This window comes from Dipodomys spectabilis, unplaced genomic scaffold, assembly GCF_019054845.1.
Source record: "Dipodomys spectabilis isolate Male_0828 unplaced genomic scaffold, ASM1905484v1 ptg000175l, whole genome shotgun sequence".
Lineage (NCBI taxonomy): Eukaryota > Metazoa > Chordata > Mammalia > Rodentia > Heteromyidae > Dipodomys > Dipodomys spectabilis.
The window spans coordinates 13,983,530-14,002,889 of record NW_024870852.1 but is presented as its reverse complement, the minus strand read 5'-3'; the positions used below and the strand labels follow the sequence as shown (position 1 = coordinate 14,002,889).

The 19,360-nt window shown below is 49.2% G+C and overlaps 1 protein-coding gene across 1 annotated transcript; it reads left to right on the top strand.

Moving 5' to 3' along the window:
* The first annotated feature begins 9,788 nt into the window (after positions 1-9,788).
* Ghrh (growth hormone releasing hormone) lies at positions 9,789-18,878 on the top strand. Its single transcript, XM_042694820.1, has 5 exons — positions 9,789-9,800; positions 14,771-14,873; positions 15,143-15,247; positions 17,193-17,312; positions 18,821-18,878. The coding sequence occupies exons 2-5, from the start codon at positions 14,791-14,793 to the stop codon at positions 18,837-18,839; spliced, it is 327 nt and encodes a 108-aa protein (XP_042550754.1). The 5' UTR covers positions 9,789-9,800; positions 14,771-14,790; the 3' UTR covers positions 18,840-18,878.
* Positions 18,879-19,360: the final 482 nt, after the last annotated feature.

Below are 19,360 nucleotides of genomic sequence, written 5' to 3'. Positions count from 1 at the left end.
ATGTACACTTCCATTATAGACCATGTGTGTGGCACTGTTGGTAATTACCTGTTCACCATCCTACCTTGCCTGGCTAGAATGGAATCTCTACCAAAGCAAGCCCAAAGAATGCCCACCCCACCCCTGTTCCCACCCCAAACACAGTACAGAACACATTGTAGGCATTTTATAAAATCTCGACGCAGGGGCTGGGAAGGTGGCTCAGTGGTAGAGCGCTTGCCATGCATGCATGAGGCCCCGGGTTCGATTCCTCAGCACCACATAAGCAAAAAGAAAAAAGCCGGAAGTGGCGCTGTGGCTCAAGTGGTAGAGTGCTAGCCTTGAGCTGAAGAGCTGAGGGACAGTGCCCAGGCCCAGAGTTCAGGCCCCACAACAAGACCCAAAAAAATAAATAAAATAAAATCTCAACTCAGGGTTGAGAATGTAGCTTAGTGGTAGAGTGCTTGCCTAGCATGCATGAAGTCCTGGGTTTGATTCCTCAGTACCACATACACAGAAAAAAACTGGAAGTAATGCTGAGGCTCAAGTGGTAGAGTGCTAGCCTTGAGCAAAAGAAGCTCAGGGACAGTGCCCAGGCCCTGAGTTCAAGCCCCAGGACTAGCAAAACGAAAAGAAAGTATGTACCTACTCCTGCTCGCTTCCTGCAATGCACAAGTTATAGCAGCAGCAGGTACAATTCTCTCCATCTCTGTAGGACGGATGATCAAAGGATGGAGGAAAGTATGAATGAAGGATGAATGCTGCAAGTAAATTCATATGACTTCTCATCACTGATTAATGTCTGGAATGCTTGTACATTCTTGGGACTGTCTCCAACGTCTAGGCCCTGACTAGGCACCAATGTCTCATGCCTGTAATCCTAGCTACTCAGGAGACTGAGATCGGAGGATCACGGTTCAAAGCCAGCCTGGACAGGAAAGTCCCCATTGAGACTCTTATCTCCAATAAACCACACACACACACACACACACACACACACACACACACACACACACACACACACACACAACTGGAAGTGGCACTGTTGCTCAAAGTGGTAGAGTGCTAGCCTTGAGCAAAAGAGCTGAGGGATAGTGCCCAGGCCCTGAGTTCAAGCTCCACAACTGAAAAACACAAAAACAAAAATTACCTGTGTGTGCCAGTACTGTACTGAGTCTTTACCTTAGGACCTGAGTACAGTCCTTTTCACTCGGTGCTGGTGTCTACCCCTTGAGCCACAGCTTCGCTTTTATTAGGAGTCTCATAGACTTTTTCACCCAATCTCAGCCTCCTAAGTAGGATTTCAGGATTTCAGGCACGAGCCACTAGCACATGGCTGCACTGATTTTTCTTTCGTTTTTTTTTTTTTGGTCAGTTGTGGGGCTTGAACTCAGAGCCTGGGCGCTGTCCCTGAACCTCTTTATGCTCAAGGCTAGCTCTCTACCACTTAAGCCACAGTGCCTCTCCTGGTTTTTTTGAGTGGTTCATTGGAGGTAAGAGTCTCACGGGCACTTTTCTTCCTGGGCCAGCTTCCAACCACAATCCTCAGACCTCAGCCTCTTGAGTATCTAAGATTATAGGCAAGAGCTACTTGCACCCAGCTTGCACTTACCATTTTTGAAATTAGGTATGTTCCAGAACCTGTCCACTTATTTTAGTCTTCCTGTTGGAGCTGGGATGATAGGCATATACTACAATATCCAGCTTCTTCTGTTGAGATGAAGTCTTGTGAACTTCTGCCCAGGATTTGGACCTTGATCCTCCCAAGTAGCCAGGATTGCAATGGTGAGCCACTGGTATTTGGCAAAGGACAAGTAGATTCTTCTAAGTGAGTGAGTAGTGACAGGAGTTGAGCGCAAAGTAGGATCACAGTCTTGCATTTGGAATTCTGGGGCTTGTGGGGCGGGTGGGGGAGGCATTCTAGTTCCAATGGCCCCATCACTAGGGAGCTAGGAGGGGGGAGGGCTGGGCTGGTGGATGACTTTCCTTCTGCTTTGGGTGTTAGGGGATTGATTTGCAGGGAGAAGGAAGATCAGCAGGCTGGAAGCTTGGGGTCCTAGTAGGAAAACTCAAGAGCTCTGCTTGTGGTCTAGAGGCGGGGAGTGTGTATGTAAGGGGGCGTGTGTTTTGACCCTGAATCTAGAGCCCAGGTTTGTCTGTGGCTTCCCTTCACTGCCCTGTGGCCACAAAGTAAGGAAGTGAGAATCGTGCCCAGCCCTGACATCTCATGGTCATTTCAAAAAGGACACTGAGAACAGGTACCCCACTTAGGGCTGAAGGCTTGCCTGCCGTGGGGACATGAGGAGAACTCTTCTTACCGTATGTGCAAGACCCAGTGTCACCTGGATCTGCCAAGTTATGAGTCTCTACGTGAAGGGTGGGGCTCCCAATAGAAGCCCCCTCCTTGCATGACCAGCCTGGGCTGCTTGGCTGATGAAACTTCTCCTTCCCATCCCCAAGAAGGAGCTAGGCTGGGAGAACTACAAAGTAGCTTTCTTGACTGATAAACTGGGACAGGAACTGCAAAGAGAAAGCTGCCAGGTTGGGGAAGCCGGGGGTGTCAAGTGGTGGCCGCGACATCACATGGGATCACAGGAAACAAAGGCCTGCATACAGAGTCTCCTGAATTGGTAGCAAAGCCTGACAAAGCCAACAACTGGGCAACAGCGACATCTCCTGGCTACCTGCCTCCTTCCTGGTCAGAATCACAAGGCATTTAGAGACCATCCTTCTAGATGCCCTAGAATCCTGTAACAAAGAGGTTTTAGTGGCTGGTTCTGGGTAGAGACCCAGAAATGTACTTCTTGCAACCTCATTCCCCAAATATTTTCTCCTCCACCCCCACTCCTACCCCACCCCCAGTGCTGAGGCTGCAGCTGCTCTGTGGACCTTCATGGGACTCAAAGATACATCAGATTTGGTGTGGGCATCATAAGGGGCTCAAAGAAACTTTTCATATAAAATCACCTCACCCATAGCTGGGTACTGATGGCTTAGATCTGTAATCCTAGCTACTCAGGAGGCTGAGATCTGAGGATCACAGTTCAAAGCCAGCCAGGGCAGGAAAATCCATGAGATTGTTTTTTTTTTTTTTTGGGTCCAGTCGTGGGGCCTGAACTCTGGGCCTGGGCGCTATCCCTCAGCTCTTCAGCTCAAGGCTAGCGCTCTACAACTTGAGCCACAACGCCACTTCTGGCTTTTTTCTTTTTTCTTATGTGGTGCTGAGGGATGGAACCCTGGGCCTCAGGCATGCAAGGCAAGCACTCTACCACTGAGCCACCTTTCCAGCCCCAATCCATGAGATTCTTATCTCCAATTAACTACCAGAAAACCAGAAGTGGTGCTGTGGCTCAAAGTGGTAGAGCGCTAGCCTTGAGCAAAAGAGTTCAAGGACAGCACCCAGGCCCTGAGTTCAAGCCCCAGGATCAACAACAACATCAACAACAAAAATCACCATATCCAGTGAGTCCAGGGAGAAGGGTGGTCAGATCTTCACCAAGGAGGGGCTGTCTGAAGGACCTGCAGGGACATCTCCCTATGGCAATGTGCTTGGCCCCTGCTTCCCCAAAACCAAACTGGTGAACATTCCTAGTTGACTTGCCACAGACACAGAGACCCCAATTAATGCAAAAGCCGCAAATGCTACTTTCCTAAGAGTGGGAAGCTTTGCCAAGCAGCCCAGAGGGCCTTCATTGATTCATTAAGTATCATCAACTTTACCTTTCATTAAAGGGTTGCCAAGCTGGGTGCCAGTGGCTCACACCTATAATCCTAACTATTCTGGAAGCCAAGATCTGAGGATTGTGATTCAAAGCTAGCTGGGGGTAGGAAAATCCATGAGACTCTTATCTCCAATTAACCACCAGGAAATCAGAAGTGGTGCTATGGCTCAAAGGGACAGTGCCCAGGTCCTGAATTCAAGTCCCATGACCAACACACACACACACACACACACACACACACACACACACACACACACACACACACACACACACACACACAACCTGCCCAAATGCAGACTTCCAAAAGAAGACTGGTCTCAAATTTACAACCCATTTTCTGGCCCTTCTCCACAGGTAAAACCGTGAATAATGGAAGAGGGGACTAGTCCACCCATTTTACCAAGGAGGAAACTAAGGCTCAAGGAAATCAAGTGAAATTGCCTTTGGCCACACCACTGACCCCTAGTGGTCTCACTCTGATATAGCACCCCGCGGCATCCAAGTGACATCTGTTGCTGATGACTCCATAAACACAAGCACCAGAGGGCCCAAGAGGAGGAGCCAGGGACTCAGTGAATCTGGGATCCAGGACCCTCCCCTCTTCTCTCGGGTGTTGTGGGTCTGGGAACACTGCCATAATTCAGGCGGGGCTATGAAATCGCTCTTACAAAGCAGGGTCTGAGGCAGCAGACAGCCCTCCTTTGTGGCCTGCTCTCCCTGAGTTACCCTGTGTGAATGGCTGGCTTGCACACCCTGGAAATTTGCAATACAAATGTATGGCTTGTCTCCCTCTAGGCAGAGCCTAGCTGTCCCAACCTTTTGGGGCCTCTTAGAGTCTGTCTTTCTCTGGGATGCTTTCTTTCCACAGCTCAAGCCCCCAGCCCCTAGAAACAACCACCATCACTAATTAACGCTGGGTTAAAGTGGGGCTGGGAAAGCGCCCCACTTGGGAGCGAGCAAGGGGTTCTCACCACCTCCCAGAGGACCAGGCCAGGCCCTGGTGTGGTGGGAATCTGCTGGGCCCTCATTCTCAGGACACTTTGTGTTTGTGCCAGTCCTGTGGCTTGAACTCAGGGCCTGGGCACTGTCCCTGAGCATTCATGCTCAAAGCTAGTGCTCTGCCACTTTGAACCACAGCTCTGCTTCTGGCTTCCTGGTCATTAACTGCAGATAAGAATCGCTCAGACTTTTCATATCCTGGCTGGCTTTGAACCTCAGTCCTTAGATCTCAACCTCCTGAGTAGCTAGGATTACAGGGGTGAGCCACCAGTGATCGGCTCTCAGGACTCTCTCTGCCTTTCTCTTCAGCATGGTTTTTTTTTTTTTGGTCCGGTCGTGGGCCTGAACTCTGGGCCTGGGCGCTGTCCCTCAGCTCTTCAGCTCAAGGCTAGCGCTCTACCACTTCAGCCACAGCGCCACTTCCAGCTTTTTTTTTTTGCTTATGAGTGCTGAGGAATCGAACCCAGGGCCTCAGGCATGCAAGGCAAGCGCTCTACCACGGAGCCACCTTCCCAGCCCCTCCCTGCCTTTCTCTACTGCTTCCCCCTTTCTGTCTTGATATCCATAAGAATTTACTGCAAAAACAAAACCCCAAAGCCCTCCTTGTCATCAAGATGGCTCCCAGGACCCATCCCCGCCCCACCTTGCGGTCTGGCTTCCAGAGTTCAGTTCTTCATCAACTATAATCACAGCCACCATTTGCCGTGATACCTGAGGACCCAACCTGTTTCTCATCCACAACAACCTGGGGGAGGTAAGCATGGTCCTTCCTATTGTGGAGACATGATGGCTGAGGTCTAAAGGGATGACGTGCCTTACCCAGAATCCCACAGTTTACATGGATCAGAGCTGGGTTTAAAATCAAAATCCATCGGTCACCTAAACTAAAGGTCCGGTTTGGGGTTCCTTCCTGTTCTTGTCCTATGACCCGTTTCCAGTTGCCATGCTTTGCTTTTCTCCATGATTCTTAGAGCATTTGTAGCATGTTTCACTGGCTGCCATAACTCTTTGAGAACAGGTACTGTGTCCATGCACACAAAGGCTCAAGATAAACCAGCCTAGGGGAAAGAAGCCCACCCACAACCATAATGACAGGAACGGAACCAGGTCCTTATGAGTAGATGCCTAATCCAACAGACTCTGTGGAGGTCTAATTAGGAGTTTCATGGGGATTTGCAGGATGAGGAAACATACACATTGAAAAGCTGGCAGGACAGCCCTCTGTCACTGTTGGGAGAATGGAAATGGCACAGCCGCTTTGGAAGAGAATTTGATCATTTGTTAAAAAGTTAATTTAACTTACCGCAGATCCAGCAGTTCCACTCCTAGAAATGTAGTCAAGAGTAATAATAAAAGTGTGCTTTGGGGCTGGGATGTAGCTCAGTGGCAAAGCACTTGCCTAGCAAGGGCAATGTCCTGGGTTCAATCCCCAGTACCAAAAAAGAAAAGACAAAAAAATACAATTTAAAGAAAGTGTGTTTTCATGCCATTGTTTTTTTGTTGTATTTGTTGTCACTTTTGTGTTTGTTTTTTAGGGCCCAAGGCATACTATGTACATTGTACTCCTACAACCCTCTCAAAAGCCTATATATGGGAGAAGGGAAGGGTACAGAGACTTGTACTCAGCTGGCACACTACTACTTGAGCCATGCCTCCAGGCCAGCACTTTGCTGGTTAATAGGAAACAGAGTTTTGCAGACTTTTCTGCCCAGGCTGGCTTTAAATTGAGATTCTCAGTTCTCAGCCTCGTGACTAACTTAACTAGGACTACCAGGTCAGGCTCTAACTTTTTTTTTTTTTTTTTGTCAGTCATGGGGCTTGAACTCTGGGCCTGAGCATTGTCCCTGAGCTCTTCCAGTTTTCTGGTGGTTGGTTAATTAGAGATAAGAGTCTCACGGACTTTCCTGCCCTGACTGGCTTTAAATCACGGTCCTCAGATCTCAGCCTCCTGAGTAGCTAGGATGACAGGTGTGAGCCACCGGCGCCTGGCCAGCATTTTTTTCTTAATGGTCCCAATAGGAATTAAATGTCCATCAAGATAGATGGGTAAGCAAGCTGTCATACATCCATACAAGGGGATAAATAGGAGAAGCTGTTGATTCCCTGAATGGGAATTCCTTGCCACAGAACAACTGTAGAGACAAAGAGATGAGCGGTTGCCCAAGTCTGGGTGAGACAGGATCGTGGTGATGATGGTACAGCCGTATGTGTTTATAAAAATTCATGAAACCAGAGACTTAAAGTAAGCGAGCTAGAGCTAGGAATACAGCTCAATATAGAGCTTCCTGCCTAACTTTTGTGAAACTCTAGGTTTGATTCCCCCAAATTGAGAGAGGAGTGGGAAGGGAGGGAGGGAGAGAGGGAGAGAGGGAGAGAGGGAAGGAGGGAGGGAGGGAGAGAGGGAGGGAATAGTGAGCACTTTTTTTTGTCAGTCATGGGGCTTGAACTTGGGCCTGAGCACTGTTCCTGGGCTAATTTGCTCAAAGCTAGTGCTCCACCACTTTGAGCCACAATGCCATTTCTGGTTTTCTGGTGGCTAAGTGGAGATCAGAGTCTCACAGACTTTCCTGCCCACGCTGGCTTTGACGTGAAATCCTCAGATCTCAGCCTTCTCAGTAGCTAGGATGACAGGTGTGAGCCACCTGCGCCTGGCTGCAAGCTTGTTTTTAAGAAGCATTGGTATGAGTATTCTTTAGGAGAACCGTAGCTGTGCGTGGACTCTGACTTTGAGTTCTGGTGTGCCACTGACCATCTCTGCCTAGATGAGTGCGACCTCACTGTCTCTGTTGTCTTATTTACGGCAACAGTCAAAAGAGTGATGGTAGCCGGCGCCTGTCATCCTAGCTACTCAGGAGGCTGAGATCTGAGGATCACAGTTCAAAGCCAGCCAGCCGGGGCAGGAAAGGCCAGGAGCCTCTTATCGCCAATAAACCACTAGAAAACCGGAAGTGGTGCTATAGCTCAACTCAAGCAGTAGAGTGCTGGCTTTGAGCTGAATTGCTGAGGGACAGCGCCCAGGCCCGGAGATCAAGTCCCACAACCAACAACAACAACAGAGTTTGTGAGGCCCCACCTGAACCTCACACACTACCACAGTATCTTCACTCCACAGCCTCAGGAGCTGAGCTCTGCCTGTCCCATGGTCTGGATGGGGAGTCTGGGGTCAGGCAGGAGGTCTGGCAGAATGACACCTAGACAGAGCTTCCGCTCTGAAACACACACTTCTGAATCTTAGTTTCTTCAGCCAGTTCCCGAATCCAGCATCTACACCTGGCCTGGGGCTCACCCTGCATGCTCAGCCCTCCACCAGCCCAATCTGCATTTGCTGCAATACCTTCACACCTCCCAAATGAATCAGAGCCTGTTGCCTGCGGTGGGGGGGGGAGGGGAGGGGCGGGGGGGGGGGGGGGGGAAGCTCCCAACTGCTCTGTCTCCTGTCTGCTGCTGTGACCTGTGTCAGCTCACTTGTGTGGCTGTTGTTCTTGTTTTGATAAATATTTATTTTTAAAGGCATCAGTCTATTCATAATCCCTGGAGATCTGGTCAGTCTTACTACTCCATGACCAGGCCAGCAGCGAGACATATCACTTAGTCCTTACTTTCTTTGGGAGCATCCATATTGACTCTATGCCCAGAACATGGCTCAGTGTAGCTAAGGAACAAAGCAACAAAATCTCAGTGTTTAGGAGGATCCTCAGAAAGCCACTGTAGAGGAACCTCAAGGCCAGGCTCTGATCCGTATCACTCCCATTTTATTTAAAGATAATAGGCATGCCATGTGACCCAGATTATCCTCCAACTTGGGGGTTCCAGCAATTTTCCTGCCTCAACTTCCTGGTTACTTGGGATTAGGCCTACTTTTCCTTTTCTTTTCTTCTTTTTGGTACAGGTTCTGGGGCTTCTTGAACTCAGGGCCTGGACATTGTTGCCTGAGTTTATTTTGCTCAAGGCTAGTGCCCTAGCACTTGAGCCATACCTCCACTTCTGGCTTTGTGGGAGTTGAGTAGGAAATAAGAGTCTCACCAACTTTCCTGCCCGGGCTGGCTTTGAACTACAACCTTCAGATCTCAACTTCCTGAGTAGCTAGGATTATAGGTGTGAGCCTCCAGTGCCTGGCCAATATATACCATGTTTTATATACCATGGGTAGGCAGATTTCCAAAGAAAGGAAAAAGGTTTGAAAGCAGCTGTTTGGTCTATGGTAATTCCCCAGTTTCCAGGTGCAGAAGCTGAGGCTTGGGAGAGAGAAGTAACGGCTCAGGCCACAGAGGTGGTGATTGACAAGGCCTGGGCGGGGGGGGGGGGGGGGGGGGGGGGTGTCTCTGGCCTCCGGCTTTGGGAGCTCTGACTTCTCTACCAGAGCTTCTGGGAAATCAGAGCTTCTGCCTCTTATGCTCTTATGTCATTCTTGAAGATTCCTTAGCCTATAAGCTAGAAAAATCTAGACACACAACAGCTCTCCCAAGGTCTCTCACCTCTTTCCTCTCACTTGTTCATGGTCTCTGTCTCGACACAGGACAGCAGCTGCTCCAGGGCTAGCTGTCAACATGGGCCTGTGACGGCAGCAGATCTAAATCAATACAAGAAAACTCGGATAATGGGTCGACAAGGGAGACAGACAACCCTTTTCCTCGCTAAGGGTAAAAAAAACACTTATTGATAATGTTGTCTACCCTAAAGTGAAATAAAGTTACAAACAGATGGAATTGCATGAACTTTTTCAAAGATTCATTCATCTGGGAAAATAAGCAAAACCTGGGCATTAACATCTTCCTAGAGTAGCAGTGTTCTGCCCTCTATTCGTCTCAGAATTATACTATAACTTTGTATTCTCTGTTTGCCATCCCCTGTCCCCCAGCAGAGATAAAGGGTGAGTCCTATAGGAGTCTTGATTAGCAGGGGCCAAAACCTCTTTCCACTGTTATGGTTTGTCAGTGTGATGCTAAAAATGGTGTATTGGTTGACTTGTGGGTAATTGGCTCTGACGCTTAGGAAAATGAAGGTATAAATGGGAGCGCCACGCACACAGCCGCTGGAGCAGAGCGAACACCCTGCCGGAGTGGAGCCAGAGGAGCTGAGGGACAACCTGTCACATCAGAGGTGAGAGGGGAGCATCCCGGGGGCAGGGGCTGGATGGGGGCGAGAAAAGTTGACATTCTCCCCAATGAAGAGATACCAAGTCAAAAGGCCCATCACCATCCTTTTGGCCCATGGATCGGTGAGCGCTTTGGGACCCCACTCTGGGTACAATATACCTTTTCATGAGGGGCTCTAGGACATGCTTTGGGTGGTTGATGCCATGTTGGCATCATTGTGGATGCCCTGTGGAGAAGTGTGCAAGCAAATGTGCAGCAGGAGTGTGTTCCAGGCAAGGAAGGTCTCAGTGTGGGGTGGGCAGGTTTCTGGGGCAAGATGAGAGCCGGCTAGCATCTCCCCTGTCAATATGATCCTGCCATGGATGGGAGAGAAAACAAGTAGCTCTGCAGTTCAATGCAACGCATTGATCGCTCACAATTGATCCAACATAATTGCCTGGAAATTGGTGACATTTTGCTTTCTTGTTCAATTGCAGCCATGCTCCTTACTTAAGTTTTAGACATAATTGTCAGTCCTTAGAGTCCTCTGTTATTAAACCCCATGCCTATTCCCTGAGGCTTGCTCACACGATCCTGAAGAGCTTGGTTTTTCCACCCCACCTTCCTTTCTAGAAGGATGTGGATGTCAGTCTTTTGAATAACAGCTCAAGGTATTTCTTCATTAAAATCTTATAGAGTTGGGACTGTAGATTTGGTAACTTGGTGGTAGAACACTTGCCTGGCATGTGGGAAGTCCTGAGTTTGATCCCCAGCACTGCAAACATGCACAAACTTAGATTTCCCTCGACTTGGAATGCTTCTGGTGAAACAGCGTATACAGTGAATGACGGTGTCACTCTTTTGGGATTCTCAGTTCCAGTGCAGAATATCTGACAAAGGTAAAAGTCTTCCCTCCTCAGGTTTTTATAGTGGTTTTGTTAATTTGGCTACTTGAGGCCTCACCCCTGTCATTAGCTCAAGCTACATGTTTGCAGAATTCTCCTGCATGTGTGGCAAGCAAGTTGGCCAAGGAGTCACTTGATGAGGAGGAGCAAGAGCTCACTTGTGCTGAGTTCAGGTAACTCAGATCTATCTATTCACAGAATGAGCCCCTCAGGAAGCTCATAGTAGCCAAGGTGCCAGTGGCTCACATCTGTAATCCTAGCTACTCTCAAGGCTGTGATCTAAGGAGTTGAGGTTTGAAACCAGCCCAGGCAGGAAAGTCAGTGAGACTCTTATCTCAACGTAACCAGCAAAAAGCCAGAAGTGGAGGTATGGTTCAACTGGTAGAGCACTAGCCTTGAGCAAAAAAGCTAAGGGACAGTGCTCAGACCCTGTGTTCAAGCCCCAGCACACACACACACACACACACACACACACACACACGTATGAGAAGAAAGCTGATACTTATCAGGAGAGCTTTTAAGCTCTCAAAAGCTCACAGTGTCACACAAGATGTGTCAGTGAAGCTATTGGGTTGGGGTTATGCTTCACCCCATGACTTCTACCTCTTTAGGCTGCCATGTGGAATGTGTCAGTCCATGGCTCTTTTATCCTTAGCTGTTAGATTGCCACAGGCTACATATTCTGGCTGTCCCCATCTTTTTTCCAGTAGGATTTGGCAGCCTCACAGACTGTCCCACAGGTATGCATCCATTCCCATAGCCCACAAGGGGCTGCTGTGGCTGGACCCACTCCTGGGGTACATGATTTCTGGCAAATGTGGAGCTTCCTGCTTGACCAACCTGGGCAATTATTTGCCCTCATACTGAATGAGCAGTGCTATTGTGCCCCTGATGTCTGCCCTCTGATGAACTTCTTTTTTACTTCCCAACTCCTTGCATGTTCAGAGGGAGGTAGCAATCCAGCAGGTGTTCCGATTTGTTTCCCTTTTGGCTTCCTCAGAGGCCCAGGGACAAGAGCAAAGCTTTCTGCCTGCTCAGAGCCTTTCCCACATGCAGGTGATGAATTCAAAGATCTCATGAATGGTGGGCACTGTGAATAGGGTATTGTAGCTGAGAACCTGCCTGCTGGGCTGCCTGGGAATGAGGGGGCCATTCTGAAGGACTCACTCCAATGTTTACTTGATGGAGGACCACGGGAAAGCCTTTTCTTCTTTCTGAGCTTGCTGCTTGTGCTGTGAAATGGCCCAGCTGTGCCTGCTCTAGAGGGTGGTGTGGGGGGTACCTGGGTGGGGCAGCAAGGCTCTGGGGCCCCGCCAGTTATACCAGCCCTAGAGAGAGGGGTGGAAGCAGAGGAGGCAGAGGGAGTTGAGGCCAAGGGCTTCTGAGCAGGGGAGCAAGGAGCTCAATGGCCTAGAGATGCTCCAACCTTTCCAAGACAAGCAGTAAAGAAAAGCGAAGGCTGCCACTGAAATACAAAATGCAGTGGCTTAAGGGTCCTTCATGTCTCCAAAGATCTCCTTACTTAGAAAATCCCCCTTGTAAACTGAGTGCAGGTGGCTCACCCCTGTAATCCTAGCTACTCAGGAGGCTGAGATCTGAGGATCGTGGTTCAAAGCCAACCAGGGCAGGAAAGTCTGTGAGATTCTTCTCTCCAATGAACCACCAGAAAACTGGAAGTGGAGCTGTGGCTCAAAGTGGTAGGGCACTAGCCTTGAGCAAAACTCAAGGATAGTACCCAGGCTCTGAGTTCAAGCCCCATACCAACAAAAAAGACAAAAGAAAATTCCTCTTCAGCTAAGGCAGCTAGGAGCAACTGAGAGCAGCTGGGAGCAGCTGGGAGGAGGAAGCCAAGTATAAGGGAGGTAAGGAGAATGACAGGGTATGAGGAAGAGAAGGACAGACTGCAGGTCCTTGGCCTGAGGAGCAGAGGCCTACAGCTGTGGCAAAGCTAAAGGGCCTGGCATGGCAGGGGGAGGTGGGGGGGGGGAGAGTGTACATGCTTTGGGTGACAGACATAGCAGGTGGACAAAAAGAGGCCACCCTAGAACAGACGTCAGTCTTTTCCCTTGGCCTGCTTCCCCTATCCTTACCAGAATAGCAGAGGCTAAACATGGCTGGCCATGCATGTCTAGGCTGATAAATGTAACCATCTAGTTATGTGATTTTTTTTTATGGTGCAAAGATTGTAGAATGTGTGGCCACCAAAATTGTGATGAGGACCCTCTCACTCTTTTGCTGAGAGGCCTCAGTCCGCTGCTTTCTCCAGAGCTAAACCTGGACTCCTGTTTCTTCAGCTAAAGCATCTCTCTTATGGGATCACAGCTGTATATGTGACCAATATGTTGTTATGCAGTAGATGACTGTATTGATAAGATAAAGCACTTTGGATGTGATATAATGAGAAAAATTTCCTAGCACTAAGAACTGCTTGGAAATAAGACTGTTTTGGGACTGGGTGTGGTGGCTTACACCTGTAATCCAGAAAGTAGAGATCAGGAAGATCATAGTTCCAAAAGGAGGATCATGGTCTAAGGCTGGCCCCAGACCAAAAGTGACATCCTATCTGAAAAATAACCTAGAGCAAAAACGGGGCTGGAAGTGTGATTCAAATGGTATGTAGCTTCTTCAAGGCCCTGAGTTCAACACCCAGTATTTTTTTTTAAGTCAAAAATAAAATAAGAGTGGCTTGGAGGTGGAGAGCTTCCTGTCTTTCTGACAGTGAATGCTCCCCCAACAGGAACTGGAGGCCTGCCTGGAGGTGGGGAGCAGTCTTAGCTGGGCTCACCTCTGGCACCTGCATAGCTACTTCTTCCAGCTCTGGAGGTACGAACTCCTCAGGCCCTGTGGGCAGTTCCTCATGGGTGCTTCCTGCCAGCCAAGGTGTCCTTGGGTTCGTGGAGAGCATGATGTCTGCAGACAGGGGCAAGGCCCAAGAAGACTTGTGAGTCTGCAAAAATAAGTGGATCCCCACCCCCTCCCCACAATGCTGGTCCTGCCTACGGGACCCACCCCTCAGTGGGCATGGCAAGGGAAAGAAGTAGAGGCTACTGCGGCCATCACAGCCATGGAGGGTACTGCCCTCTCAAAGACTGGTGGGGCTTCTACATCCCCCTGGCGCAAACATCCTGCAGGGAGGGGGGCTGAGGGGGGGGAGAGACAGAGAGACAGAGAGAGGGGGGAGGGAGGGAGAGAAGACCCTGTTTCTAGGTGGCTGAGACACAGACCAGCCACAGCGCATCTTCCTTGGCTGCTGGCTCTCTCTCCCACAGCCTGCCCATCCCCTAACTCAGAGCACAATGTCAACAGGCCCCCAATTAAGGATAATTACGTGATCTATGAGAAGGTTGTGACACACTGGCTGCCAGAGCTCTCAGATCCCTTCCTGGGTTAAAACTACTGTCAAGCAAGACTTAACTCTCCTTCTTCCTTCCAACAGCACTCAAAATGACACAGCTAAAGAATGCCTCCAAGGAGGGCAGTAGAAGGTGACCACCACAAAGGTTTCCAGAGACTTCTCTGTGTGCCTTCCACAGGTGGCTCATGGCACCTGCTCTTCACTTGTTGTAGAGATAGGTTTCATCTCCATTTTATGATTGGGAAACTGAGGCCCAGAGAGGTGTGACCAGTTACCCTGGGACACACAGCTAGTAAGCAAAGAGCCATGTTTGACTCAAATGTGTCTGACAGAGCCAGAGATCTATTCCTGTTCCTGGCAGTCAGTGCCACCCTGGTCTGGGGGAGGGGGGCGCACTAAGGGAAGGTCCACCATCACTCACCAAGGTGTGAGCTCACCTCTCATGCCTTAGAGTGAAGGGCCGTTTCCCTCCTGTCATTGGCTTCCTGTTGGACTCAGTAAGGTGGCTTTTTCATGCCCATTTTACAGATGGATGAGACGGGGCACTGGCAGAGGCAGAGCTTGCATCCAGATGTAGCTGAATCCGCATTCTTTGTTTAATCGCACAGCTTCCAGAGGACGGAGATTAAGCCTTGTCAACAGAGACAAGCCCAGGGCTGAGCCCAACAGGCGAAGGGCAACTCGATGGCAGGGCTGCACCTGACGTGCCGCATCTCCTCCTGCTATTTTTTGTAGGTGCCATCCGGGGCTGCAGGATGCCACTGTGGGTGTTCTTTATCGTGATCCTGGCCCTCAGCAGCAGCTCCCACTGCTTGCCGCCTCCCTCCCTGCCCCTCAGGTAAGCAGCTTCCAGGCTGTCACGCTCCCGGGTCTCCCCACCATGGCAGTGAAGGGATGCCAGATGGAGCCAGCAGCTGGCCCTGAGGACTTCTTCCCCATCCCAAGGGGAGGACTAGACATGAAGCCCCCAAAAAGCCACTCAACCAGGCTCTGAGTCTTTCTAAGGGACAAATGGGGAACACAGAGGACCACTGAAGAGACAGGTAAGTGTGGCCTCCAACTGTCCTCTCGCCTGGCCCGCACCCCAACCTCTGATCCCTTTCACAGGATGCGGCGCTATGCAGATGCCATCTTCAGCAACAGCTACCGGAAGGTGCTGGGCCAGCTGTCTGCCCGGAAGTTGCTCCAGGACATCATGAACAGGCAGCAAGCGTGAGCGGAAGTCCCTGTGGTTTCTGCCCTCTTTGTTGCCGTGGGGAGGCTGGAGTCAGGAGGCCTCTGTCTTGACACAGCATCTGTCATTCTGACTGTACAGCAGAGTGGCACATGCCCACTCGTCCCTGTACCTACTGTGTGCCTATTCTATTCCAAGCTCTGACAATAACAACAGCACTGACCCATTGTTAACATCTGATGGCCGACAGGGCCCTGTCCCTACACTTGACACAGTGCTGGGTATAACAGGAAGCCCATGAAAGTGCCAGCCACTCTTCCTAGTTTCTTCTCAGATCTTCAAATAAACCAAGCAATATAGAGACAGTCACTCATCTCATTGTCCAGGTCCATAAGTGTTTTCTAAAGGGCCCCAAACTGCAGTTGGCAGAGCTAGGGTCCACTCAGCCTGATGTCACAACTTGTACATTTTTTTTTTTTTTTTGTCAGTTGTGGGGCTTGAACTCTGGGCCTGGGCGCTGTCCCTCAGCTCTTCAGCTCAAGGCGAGCGCTCTACCACTTGAGCTACAGTGCCACTTCTGGTTTTCTGGCGGTTTATTGGAGATAGGAGTCTCACGGTGTCTCCTGCCCGGGCTGGCTTTGAACCGCAATCCTCAGCTCTCAGCCTCCTGAGTAGCTAGGATTACAGGCGTGAGCCACCAGCGCCCGGCAACTTGTACATTTTTTAAAAGTTTTTATTGTGAAAAATGTTACAGCAATAATTCAATATTAAACAATTCCTTAATTTTTTTTACCATAGTTCCTTACTCTAGACCAATATATGGATATAGACCTGTACATACTCAAACACATATGCACATGTATTATTATTATTAATTTGGTGATACCAAGGTTTGAACTCAGGGCCTCATGCTTGCTAGGTAAGCACTCTACCACTTGAGTCATTCCCCCCCCCACAAAGGACCTTTTGTTTTAGATAGGGTCTCAATTTTTGCCCAGGCTGGCCTCAGACCATGGTTGGTCTACCTATGTCTCCTACATAGGAATGTTTCACCACACTCAGTGAGGAGATTGAGTGGAAGGTCTCAACAATTTTTTGCTTAAGCTAGCCTTGAACTGTGATCCACTTGATCTCTGCCTCCTGAATAGCTGTGATTGCAGGTGTGCGCCACCACACCTGGCCTATGGTTTTTCATTAGCGTCTGTGCGGTTTTCCTGACCCTTTTCCCTTAGGACTTTTACACTCACCTCCTGATGCCTAGCACATATCCTTACATAACCACAGAGTTGCCACGCACAGTGCAAGTTCACATTTTATCAACGGTTCCAAGATGTTCTTTATAAAATGACTTCTTTTTCTGATGCAAGGTCTTGGGTTCCATTTAGTTGTCATATCTTGTTAGTTATCAAAAATTTTGTTTCTGTGCTGGTACTGGACATTGAACTTAGGACCTTATGCTCTCACTTGAGCCACAGCCCCACTTCTGGCTTTTCTAGTTAACTGGAGAGCAGATCTTCAGATCTCAACCTTTTGAGTAGCTAGGATCACAGGCGAGAGCCATTGGTACCCAGCCTCTCATTCATTTTTTGTTTTTTATTTTTTGTTTATTTATTTTTTAAATCTGGAAGCGTTCCTCAGTCTTTCATGACACTGGCCTTTTTTCTTTTTTCTTTTTAACCTCCATCCCTCATAATCAGACTCAAGTAAAGCACACATAGGTAATGGCTGCAATGTGTCCTATCAGTACACTCAGTACTGCTGAGTTAGTGGTAGGCAGGATGTTGGATCGCATGGTTAACATGGTGCCTGCTGGTGGGGAGAATTTTATAGCAATATCTACTTGGGTACGATACTGTTCACTGCCATAATCCCTGAATGTTGCTGGATCATTCCATGGTGGGAAAGAATCCACAGAGCAAAGATACACCTTTGCCTGCCACATGCCACCCCATAAAAACCCCAGCTCTTTTTGTAACCACATAGAGAGAAGAACCAGGGGCAGGGAGCAAAGCTGCGGCCAGGCCGGCAGCTGGACCACATGTGGGCAGACCAAGAACAGATGGCGCTGGAGAGCATCCTGGCAGCCCTACTGCAAAAGAGCAGGTGTGTGTGTGTGTGTGTGTGTGTGTGTGTGTGTGTGTGTGTGTGTGTGTGTGTGTGTGTGTGTGTGTGTGTGTGTGTGTGTGTGTGTGTGTATTCTTTTCCACAGGCTTTTGAGGCTTTTCCACAAAAACAAGGAGATGAGGTTTCTCCTGAATGCTTCCTGTCCAATGATTCCCAAGAAGAGGGAAAGTGAGGCAGAGGTGGGGCTGTGGCTCCACAGGGATCGGTGAGCCCAGGCCAGCTTGTGGCCCTGGCACATCTTCACATAAAACTCTAATGGCTGGGAAAAGTCTCCAGAGTGTCCTATTTGGAGAGAAACGTGTATTTCAGAGTCGGATTTCAAACTTGAGCATAGACATGTTCCAACAGAGTGCTCCATGTGCTCCCTGTCTGACCTCCCAACCTAGTTAGACACCTAGAGCTGTCTGTGTAGACACACAGCAGCAGGCCATGGGGAGACAAGGGGGAAAACCGGGCAGAGGCAGGCAGGATGAAACCTGATTCTGTCACCAACTCCCACAGCAATAGGTGCTCACCTAACTTCCTCCTCTTGCAAAGGAGTGGGTGAGCTCTGATCACCTCTAAATATTCACTCTAATACTTCCTCTAAAAGAAGAAAAATATTGCCTCTAAGAAGGATGTGCCCAGCCTTTCACCTTGGCCTTAGGTTATCATCTACCTGCTGTGTTTCTAGAAGCCATTCAAACTAAGGTTGAGGTCCTACAGAGGGCCAATTGTAGGAAAGTCTCTCTGTTCTGCAAGTTCAAAGCCAGAGGCTTCACAGCTCTCTTAAGGGACCCGGAGGCCTCTCTAACCATTGTTCCCCTCCTGTTCAAGTGCTGCAAATACCAGGGCATCACTAGAGGGCCTGGGAGAACAGCAGGTGAGAATGCGTGTAGAACCAGCATGGTGGCACACACCTGTGATCGCATCACTCAGGAGGCTGAGGCAGGAGGATCACATGTTTGGGGCCAGCCTGGGTTATATAGTGAAACCATGTCTAAACATAGCTTAGAGAGAGAGAGAGAGAGAGAGAGAGAGGAAAAAAGAAAGAGAAATGAAGAGAAAGGAAAAAGACAGTACCGCGGAAAGATCTGAACCTCCCATGCTTGCGTCCTTCCTCCCACCCCTGTGACAGTCGCCCAGTCACTGTCACATGCCAGGTTCTGTGGGAGGGATCAGCAGTGCACAGGACGATGGTAGTCCCTGCTCCCACAGCACACATGCTGCACTGAGGTAGCCAGGACTTGCATAACTTCTTGCACAGTCAGTTGTGATTGGTGGAAATGTTCAGGAAGGGGATGTTGGCCGAAACTGTCTGGGGGAGTGACTGACTGGTCCATGTCTCAGTGAGCTGGTTGGTGGAACAGGGAATAAGATAGAGGTCCACTTTGCTGACACACACGAGCATCCTTAACTCTGGGAACCCAGACATCTGCCAACATCTCTGGTTCCCTCTATCTACTACTGTGCCCTGCAGGACTGAGCTTTTCTCTTCCTCTCTGCAGCAGGAATTACCATGGATGAAGCCTCCGCCAGAGTCTTAGGCCACCCGGAGTCCAAACACAGCCAAATCCAGTTCATCCGATTTCAGATCAAGCCTACTTTTTCCTTTGTAAATACAATAAAAAAAGTCCCCTATGCTGGTCTATTTCAGTTTGCTTTTATCTTCAGTCTAATTTTTAAAAAGTTTATAGAGTTAATATTTCCCAGAGTGGTATCATAAGGTATAATAAAGTACTGGGTGCTGGTGGCTCACGCCTATAATCCTAGCTGCTCAGGAGGCTATTTGAGGATCGTGGGTCAAAGCCAGCCCAGGCAGAAAAGTCTGTGAGACTCTTTTCTCCAATTAACCACCAAGAAAAAAAAAAACAGAATTGGAGCTGTGGCTTAAAGTGGTAGAGCACTAGCCTTGAGCAAAAAAGCTCGGGATAGTGCCCAGGCCCTGAGTTCAAGCCCCATGGCTTGAATTTACCACTCAGCAAGTACCTCCAGATGTGTAGCTCCTTGCACAGAATCATAACTGCTCCTCTCCACCCCACCTCCAA

What these genes read in the sequence shown, in the direction of transcription:
- Ghrh (XM_042694820.1), top strand. Translation starts at nt 14,791, where the DNA reads ATGCCACTGTGGGTGTTCTTTATCGTGATCCTGGCCCTCAGCAGCAGC. An exon ending in CCTCCCTCCCTGCCCCTCAG is followed by an intron (nt 14,874 to 15,142) that starts GTAAGCAGCTTC and finishes TCCCTTTCACAG; the next exon opens with GATGCGGCGCTATGCAGATG. An exon ending in ATCATGAACAGGCAGCAAGC is followed by an intron (nt 15,248 to 17,192) that starts GTGAGCGGAAGT and finishes GTAACCACATAG; the next exon opens with AGAGAAGAACCAGGGGCAGG.